A 10,000-nucleotide genomic window follows, 5' to 3' on the forward strand; every position below is an offset into this window, starting at 1 on the left:
CTGTGTGCCTAAAGAAACCCTTTAAGGGATGAAGACCTCCTCCTCTTCCTCACGGTGGTTCACACCGATTCCATTTAGTGCCCAGCCAAACACACATGACTTGTGATGATGCATGAGGCAACCCTTTGAGCAATGCTGTTGGACAACCACAGAACTAATCCAACAACACTGACACAACTGGTTCCATGTGTTGCCCGTGACCGTTTGCATAATTCCGATGATTGAACTTGCCACAATACTCAGGAACAGTGCCCAGCAACACCGCTCCAAAAAAAGTTCCTTTTTTTGTGCGTCACGGGCTTCAGGCGTATTTTGACTCACGGCTTTTTACCGGCTGTGCGCTGCCTCAAACTGGTATGATCAGCGGTGGAGGAGCTGGGTGATTTGAGCCTCTGAGTCAGCCCATCACCGGCTGTTTCACCTTTCTTTTTGACTCAGCGCTGGGTTATAAGGCAGCGGTGGAGCTGACAGACAGGAGAGTGGCTGGAGAAGAATGTTTTATCATCATCACGTGTGTCAGGAGCAGACTCCCACTCCCGCTCAACGCAGTCCCGCAGCACCCTACAGACCGAGGAGCTGTGTAGAATTCTTCTTCTTCTTCATTAGTTCCACAACTCTGTGGGCTTTAGGGCGTGTGTGTGTGCGTGTGTATGCGCTTGTGTGTGTGTGTGTAGGTATGGGGCATGCGTGTGTGTGTGTGTGTGTGTGTGTGTGTGTGTGTGTGTGTGTGCGTGCGTGCATGCGTGCATGCGTGCGTCCATGTGTGTGTGTGTGTGTGTGTGCGGGTATGGGGCGTGTGTGTGTGTGTGTGTGTGTGTGTGTGTGTGTGGGTATGGGTGTGCGTGCGTGTGTGTGTGTTTTAATCACCGCTGCAGTTGAGCAGCCCTCCATCTCTCTTCCCTGGAGTAGTTGCTTTTCCAGTCCAAGTGTGACTGCGCTGTCCGCTTCAATTTTCTCTCTCCTTCATTTCCGCCCCCTTGCTTTGCCTTCCTCTGTCTTCCACTCCCTCCCTCCCTCTCTCTCTCTCCCCCTCCTCTCTCTCTCTCTGTCTCTCTCTCTCAGGCTTTTTTGCATTTTTGCCCTGCTCATGCTCCCGTTCCTTCTGCCCCAAATCTCTCACCCTCAGTCTCTCTATCCTCACCGCCTTAAATGGACTCACTCCCATTTTTTCAAATTACTTTTTCCCTCAGTTGACGTAGAGGCTGTTTCCACCATCCAAAGCACCAATAAGGATGCTGCCAATACTGCTGTCCATATCACAGATCTCCACTGTATCGGACGGCACATGAATAATGCACGGCGATCGCATGACTGAACTGCCTCTCCACTGCGTGAGCTAAACCTTTATTAGCAAAATGCTCTATAGTCTATTAAAGCAAAACATTCACAACATAACACATTAGTATACAAAAAAAATTAATTGGTGGGTGCGATATATCACAATGTAACCGTTCAATTATGAAATCAGTGTCAAAGTATTAAAGTCAAAATCAGTGTTAAAGTGCTAGTCAACTGCTAGGCAACAGATAGCAGGATAGAGGCCCTGAGGCCAAGACTACATGTCCTCAGGAGACACCTGTGTGTCCTCGGCAGACGCCGGCCTCCTGGAGTGTCCAGTCTGGACTGCTGAGGGCAGCGGCAGGGTTGTTTGGGGACCACTTCGCCGTGCCGTCACCGTAGTGGCCACTGGCCAGCGCTGAGATTTAACGGAGGTGGAAATGGACCTGAGGTGGACATTACCACACAGACGCAAGCAGAGCCAACCCCTGCGGTGGCCAAGCCTTGTGTGTGTGTGTGTGTGTGTGTGTGTGTGTGTTTGCCAGTCATGGTTATTAACGGTATTAACATTCATTTAGTGGAGGATACTGTAGGCCTAAATACCCTTCTTCACATTCTCCACTACAGTGTAGGCCCTTCCCCCCCACCATGGAGAGCGTGCGTTGCTACAAACTACAAACATGGCAATATCTGAATAAATAAGGCAATTAAAACCCTGATGTGATATATACAAAGGCCAGCAGTATAATCCATAATGTTATTTTTAATAAACCCAACAGGGTCGTACACAGACATTTGGGTATTGTGACTCTTTTTTATAAACTTACATTGTTGGCCACAAAGCTTAACCTTTCACTGTTCAGCTGTCTAACACACAAAGCTAAGACAGATGGTATGGTAAGTGATACCTGGAGTAAATTGTGCATTTTAGGGCACAACACAATGGACTGAATGTCAAGGCTATCATATTATTAGAGGAGGGTGTGTTTGCTAAGGGCAAGGTAGTCTGTGTGTGGTGAGGTACGGTGGGGTGTGTGTTTGAGTGAGTGAGTGAGCGAGTGTGTGTGTGTGTGTGTGTGTGTGTGTGTGTGTATGTGTGTGTGTGTGTGTGTGTGTGTGTCTGTGTGTGTGTGTGTACTTGTCTGTAACTATGTATGTCTGTTTTTGAATGTATGTTTGTGTGCAGTTGTATCTGTGAGAAAATGATTGCATGTCAGAGGCAAAACACAGAGAAAAAGCACGAGAGAAAGTAGAGAGAGAGAGAGACTGAGAGATTGTGTGTGTGTGTGTGTGTGATTTATGATACTCTCTCCTCTGTGTTAGCTCCTGGGAAGGATGAGAGACTTCAAAGCAGCTCACTGGACAGCTGCAGGCCTACGGCTAATTCACTGGGTGAGCAAATCAGTCACCGTGTGTATGTTTGTGTGTGTGTGTGTGTGCGAGTGTGCGAGTGTGTATGTGTGTGTGTGTATGTGTGTGTGTGTGTGTGCCTGTATCCACAGGAGCTTTTATGTAAGTTGTCTGTACAAAGTCATATATCTATCTTTACATTTGATAAGCTTATCTTTCCATACAGTACATATATCTAGACGAGTGTGTGTGTGTGTGTGTGCGCATGTGTGCTGGCCTCTCTCATGCTCATACGGAGGGAGGGTCGGAATGCTAAGATAGACAAGGGCTCATGTAGACCATCGGAAGAGCTCAACAGGAAATGAGTCTGAAATCCAGCAGAACACTGTGGTAATACCAGGCCTCGGGCTGACAAGAGAGAGGGATAGAGAGAGAGAGAGAGAGAGAGCGAGAGAGAGAGAGGGAAAGACTAAAGATAGGGAAGAAAAAAAATGACTATCTATGTATCTAAGTGAAGGAGAGGGATAGAGATAGAAAGCTAGAGAGAGAGAGAGAGGCAGAGAGAGATAGAGAGAAAGAGAGAGAGAGAGGCAGAGAGAGAGAGAGAGGAGGATAAGTATGCCCTGATAGTAGCCCTCTAAGGAGCACCGGGAGAGGAAGAGATTTGGGAAGCGTTTAGGGGTCTCAGCTCTAACCCCTGCCTGCCGTCACGAAACTCTAACCCCCATCAAGGAGGCTCTTCTCTCCCTCCCTCCCTCCCTCCATCTCTCACCCTCTCTTATCCTCCTCATCTCCCTCTGCCACTTCATTTGCTTTCCTCCTATCCCTCCATGCCATCACATCCCGTATCCAGCACTTTTAACATCCCGCTCACGCCTATGTGGTGTGTGTGTGTGTGTGTGTGTGTGTGTGTGTGTGTGTGTGTGTGTGAGAGTGTGTGTGTGAGAGAGAGAGAGAGAGAGAGAGAGAGAGAGAGAGAGAGAGAGAGAGAGAGAGAGAGAGAGAGAGAGAGAGAGAGAGAGTGTGTATGTGTGTGTGTGTGTGTCTTTGAACAGCCTCTCTGAGCAGTCCTTCAGAAATCAGCATGGGCCTCCTCTGCGGAGATGAGGCAGGAGAGCAGTAGGGGTGTTCTACTGGAGCGGCTCTAGTCACCAGACTCTCACCTCCATCGCTCTCTCTTTCCCCCCATCACTCTTAGCCATTCCTTTTTTCCCCTTTATGTACTTCTGCCTCCATTAAATGTGTAGACCCTGTCTTCTCTCTCTCTCTCACACACACACAAATACACATACATACCCTCATCCTCACGCATGCACACACACACACACACACACACACACACACACACACACACACACACACACACACACACACACACACACACACACACACACACACACACACACACACACACACACACACACACACACACACACACACACACACACACACACACACTCCTCTCGAATGAGCAGAGCAGCAATGGTGTCCATCAGTCTGTGTAATCACTACCTGTCCCCACTAGACTGGAGGGGCTATGCTAATGGTGTGTCACCACACTGCACTGCACACCCCTGCGCTAAGCTAACGCAGCTTTAACTGCACCTGACGCCATCGTCCCCCCTTCTCTCCCTCCTCCTCCTCCGCCCTGCTCCCCATCCATCCATCCCCATGGTGATGATGGAGAGGATACGGTACTGTTGCTGTGCTGGTGACTGATAGTAACACAGCACAGATACTATGGGGTTGAGGTGGGGGCTGAGTCAGGTAGACTAGACAGAGTTAATCTGTAATGTCCATCCATATGCATGCCAGACTGCTGGTCAGTTCACAGAACCCCCCATATCCTAACAGTGAGCAGTTCTCAAATGCAGCTCCTGCTCCAACTACCTATTCATGCTTCCAAATGTCCCCTGCTCTGCATAGCTGTCTGAGCTCGCCAGGGGACGCAGCTTTATGAGCTTTATTAGCTGACCACAGCTGACTTGGCCAATCAAGCGCATGATAATGATGATCGGTGAGGTCAGTCAGAGCAGGGTTGGCTGGCAGGTATAAAAGCCTCCTCTAGAGGCTCCAGGAGTAGCTTTTGAGAGCCTGCGGCTGTAAGTACTGTACGGTCCGGCCCTGAATCGTCTCGCACAAGAGGCATACTGTGTGTGTGAGGGCGCACTCAGACCCACACTGAGACACACACTGAGACACACACACTCCGAGCGTACACACTGAGACACACACACTCCGAGCGTACACACTGAGACACACACACACACTCCGTGCATACACTCCTCCTCTTCCTCCTCCTGCTGCTGCTGCTGCTGTGCGCTACAGTACATGCCTGCTATTAGAGGCTCCCCAGGGACCCATTTAATTCGGCCACTTCCGACCGCAGAGAGCAAAAGAGCTTCCTCCGGCCGGCCGCCGAGCTCCTCAAGGTCACCCGCCGCTCCTCCTCCTCTTCCTCCTCGACCCGTCCTCTTCCTCTCTCAGGAGTGTGGGGGCTGGCTCAGCAGCTCTGTCAGGGCCCCTTAGCGTCTAGCCGCGGCGCCTTGCTGGCACGCGATGCTGAAAAGGACCCTTATTGGTGGACTTTTTTTTTTCTTTAATAAGAGCCCACCTCAGAGCGGCTTTAGGGAGGCCTCTTGGACCTCGTCCAAGTTTCCCTGGGTTTCCCCTCACTTCCTGTGAGTCATCGTTTTTTCCCCCCACACTTGGGGATGACTTGTGACTCTTCACAGGATGTCTCGATAGTCCGTTGGCCAGCCAGGTGGAAACGGCACTGCGCTATGTTCGCTGCTCGCTGTTCTCACACTGTGTCCTAGACGGATTTAAAATGAAGGCAGTGGCACTACGGTGACTAGAAAACGACTTGAGGGCTGTGTTTGTGTTTACGCTGGGGATGCAAATGTTCTCTCCACCATTTGAGCGACATAGCCAAATCCATAGCCATTTTGAGAATATTTTGACGCTATGCCAGGAAGACATGAAGCTATAGACAGACAGACAGACAGACAGACACAGACAGACAGACAGACAGACAGACAGACAGACAGACAGACAGACAGACAGACAGACCGACAGAGAGTGCGACAGGCCAGAGAGGACTCCTTGTGCCCCTTACCTTCTGTGCTGAGGCCGGGACTGGATGTGAATTTTGCCACGTCCACGATCTTCGTCGCAAACTGTTGTCCTGTCTCTCTGTTGATGCATCGCCGTACCACACTGAACGGCCCCCTGCCAGACAAAGAGAGAGAGAAGGAAAGAAGGGAGGGGAGGAAAAAGAAGAGTCATATGGTTAGTTTAATGTCTTTAAGATGAACTTGTTTGAATGATCAGGGCTTCTTTTCGTTTGAGAAAAAGCAAACAGGGGGCATGAATTACTACTGTTTTTCCTGTTTATGCCACCTGTGAAATTGAAGTGCTTTATTATTGTACTCCCGGAAAATAGCATAACTACTTTCCCCTGCTATTGAGGGATGAAATAAAGCTCTTCTCGACTCCAATGGTTCTCAGAGGAAGGCGCTCATAAAGTAAACAACCCAACACTGCATGATCTGCGCTTAGATTAGAGCTCTCGGCATCAGCAATACAACCACCTGGGCAGACATCACTCATCTGTGTCTACATACAATAACTGAGTGAATAATGCTGACTTTACTACCTGCCTGGATATATATATATATATATACAGTATATACACACACACACGCACACACACACACACACACACACACATATATATATATATATATATATATATATATATATATATATATAAAATGCAATGCATTTTAAACTGCCAGACAGCCACTCAGTGATCCCAATCTCCAGGTGGCTTCCTGCAGACTGTATGCTGAAATAGAACTCCTCAAATCCTTGACTTCATCTCCCCGGGACTTTTACAGGTGCTGACATTTGCATTAGAATTCACCACTAATAATTCAAGGAGCATTTGAAGCATTTGGTTATGAACTCAGTCAGAGTGAACAAAGGAACACACACACACACACACACACACACAAACACACACACCAAAAAAAAATATTGCTTCTGGGAAATATGTAGTTTACGACTGGTATAATTCGCCCCCCTGTTGAACCTCCCTCACCAACCCAAAGTGGTAATGACAATCCACGCGAATACCCAGAAAAACAACAAAAACAATCTTTGAGCAAAGTCACACACTCGTCATTTATCCTCCATTAAACAGAGTGCCTGCTTGCTCTCCCCCTCCCTCTGCTCTGCACCTGAATAGCTGAACAGCAGCTGTACAGTACACTTGGTTCTATTGCATGCTTCATGTATGGCACCCCTACATGGTTCTTTATACATTCTCAAAGGTACATCTGGGGAACATCTAAGGGTTCTTTAAAGCCTGCATGATTCTATATAGCACCCAAAGAAACCCCTTTTTAAAAAAAAAAAAAAAAAAAAAAAAAAAAGAAGTGTAGCACTGGTGGAGCACCTGCCACAGAACCATCCCACCCCCGGCCACCTACTGTACAGTACACACAGACACTTCCTGGTGCCTCCAGACTAGCAATCCGTCAACTGGTGAAAGTCACGGCCGCAATGCAAGTAGGAGGAGGAGGAGGAGGAGGGAGAAGAGGACGAAGGTTTGCTTCAAAGCATACCCACACACCCTAACTAGACTACACATTGAGTGTCAGCCAGAGAGACAGCCACGACGACAGCAGAAAAAAAAAATAACATGTAAACATCAACACTAGCCGAGGCTCCGGCAGCGAGACTCCAGAACTAATGTACACAAAGTATTTATAGACGCGAGGAGGAGGTATAGAAATAACCAGAACAACCGCAGAAGGAACAGGCGTCTAGAGATAGCAGAGATGGGATGCCAGAGCCTTAGCCTCAGGATGCCTGGTCTCTTTCTAGGAAAGGGAAGGCCTGCCTTATGTAATGCTGTGTAATGAAGAAGCAGTTTAACCTCTACTGACAGGTGGGGTCACGCTCCACCGGTACACAGCAGCTGTGAGTAACGTCTTTTAAAGTTTCTGGGTGTATATTTAACCAGACATTTTGTGGGGAGGTCTGATCTTGCACGTACTGTAGAGAGCCACTAGGAAATCTCCTGATGAAACACTTCATGAGGGCTGTAAAAAAAAAAAAACTCACCAAAAGGTAAGAAGAAGATGTATGTTTTGCACACTCTGTGGACAATTAAGAGTTCTCCAGAGTGGAGATGAGATGACTTACGACTCAGATGATTAAAGACCCAGCGAAAGGTCCTACTATGAACCTCTTTGGAAAGTTCTAAGCAGAACTCCGCAGAAGGTAGCACACAGCCAGCCAACCCCGCTGGTTGACGACCGCGCTGTAGCGCTTTTATGTCCGACAGGATGGAGTGTTTCTCTTTTCCTTCTCCTCCTCCTCCTCCTCCTCTCGGCGCTTGATTAATACTCCCTCTCATTTTTTATGTTTTTTTGGGGTTTGATGGGAACGCGCGAGAGCCAGGGAGGGAAGCGTGATGGATGGAGGCCGTTTTACGCGCACACGCAAGCCTGGCTGAGCGGCCATCTTCCCTCACGCCACAGCACAACGGCTGACCCTTTCAGTCCCGGATTCCACTGGACTACGCTACCCTCTGTTGAGCTGGTACAAGACGTGCAGGGATACATTCTAGAACCCCTAGAATCCCCCCCCCCATTCAAGTTAGGTAGAACTCCTTTTAATGATTGTTTTGCGACTAATTTCATCATGTGTTTCACTGGTCTCTGTCTCTTCTCCATGCGTCACAGAATCTACGAGGGAACCCTTTTTCTCTATGAGCAATACATCACCATCACCAAAAAAGACATTTCAACACGCACACACACACGCGCAATCCGTCAGCGTGTACTCATGTGAACGCACGCAGCTCTCCAGATCCCGTGGAACTTCAAATCCTTCGTTGGGGAACGCAAAAAAAGCAAAAAAGAAAGGCTCTCCGTGCTTGAATGAGGCCACGGCGCCCCTCTCCTACACCCAGCCCTGCAGAGATATCTTCACTTGATCTCACTGCGGCACCTCCGAGCGCTGGATGCCTTAAAGTGTCTCTCTCTCTCTCTCTCACGCAGTTGCACTGAGCCCTCGGCGGGCTCCTTTTGAATGGTAATGAAGACAAATAAACAATGATTGGGAATGAACCCTGACTGGGCTGTGGGTCCCGCGTGACTACAGACTGAGGCGGGATGATGCAATCTGTGCAAGCTGTGACTTTAAACATGCACATCTCGTATGATGCTAGCTCACACGACTCCTGAGGAAATAGCACTACCTAACTTGACATGTTATTACCTTCTACAGATGTGTATGTGTGTGTGCATACATATATAAATATGTGTGTGAGTGTGTGTGTGCATGTGTGCGCATGTGTCTGTGTGTGTAAAATTTGATTAAACACGACCTAATTCAGAGTGATCCATGGAGAATGTTGTGAGTATGTGTGTTGTGTGTGTGCGTGTGTGTGCGTGTGTGTGTTCATTCAGGAATAAGCGTGAGAATACTTTAAGGCAAAGAAATGTGTGTGTGTGTGTGTGCGAGAGTGTGTGTGTGTGTGTGTGTGTGTGTATCTGAAGGTGTGTACACTTTGAGGAAAATAACTCACTGAATGACTCTGAATTGAATTGAACTGAACTGAACTGTTTCTCTGTGCACGATTATGCATGTATGTCTGTGTGTGTGTATGTGTGTGTGAGCAGGGGTAGGTAGAGGGCGTGTATACTTTAGAGGAATGAACTTGGGAACTGAATCTGTTTGTGTGTGTGTGTGTGTGTGTGTGTGTGTGTGTGTGTGTGTGTGTGTGTCTGAGTGTGTGAGAACCCCATTAGGCCCCACACTATAACACTAGCAGGGTCATTCCCCCATTGGGATCAGTGTCGTGTCACTGTGACTCTCCTGTGGGTCCCCTGCTGGTTTAATGGGCTCCTCTGACCCTCCCCTCTCCCCTGCTCAGCCCTGCCCACTGACCCGGCCCTGAACCTGGGGAGGGACACACCGGCACCGCCGCCTCGCCTGGAGGAGAGGAAGGAGAGAGAGGAGGAGGAGGAGGAGGAGGAGGAGGAGGAGGAGAGGGCAGGCTCTGCCTAGTGGTTCTCCCCGCTGTGTTGGGAGTCCCAGAGAACGCGCTGAGAATGCATACACGAACACGCACACATGCGTGCACACACACACACACACACACTTACTGACTTACTTTGCTTCACCGGAAACACACAGCTGAGGCCTAACATTAAAGACTCCCTTCGGCGCACGAGTGAAACTGATCTCACACACACACACACACACACACACACACACACACACACACACACCAAAATACACTCTTAACTATACAGACTTTTTGTATGCTCTCTAAACGCCACCATCTGACTGA

General features: G+C 48.7%; 1 protein-coding gene across 7 annotated transcripts in view; it reads right to left on the reverse strand.

The window, feature by feature from the left end:
* The window catches only part of caska (calcium/calmodulin-dependent serine protein kinase a), a 194,653-nt gene that overhangs the window by 104,974 nt on the left and 79,679 nt on the right, over window positions 1–10,000 (reverse strand). For all 7 annotated transcript variants that reach the window (XM_062534279.1, XM_062534277.1, XM_062534283.1 and 4 more), the window contains exon 2: window positions 5,747–5,859. In XM_062534279.1, the coding sequence (XP_062390263.1) occupies window positions 5,747–5,859 (113 nt within the window). The remainder of the gene's footprint in view (window positions 1–5,746; window positions 5,860–10,000) is intronic.

The sequence above is a fragment of the Sardina pilchardus genome, chromosome 4 (assembly GCF_963854185.1).
Source record: "Sardina pilchardus chromosome 4, fSarPil1.1, whole genome shotgun sequence".
NCBI classification, from domain to species: Eukaryota; Metazoa; Chordata; class Actinopteri; order Clupeiformes; family Clupeidae; genus Sardina; species Sardina pilchardus.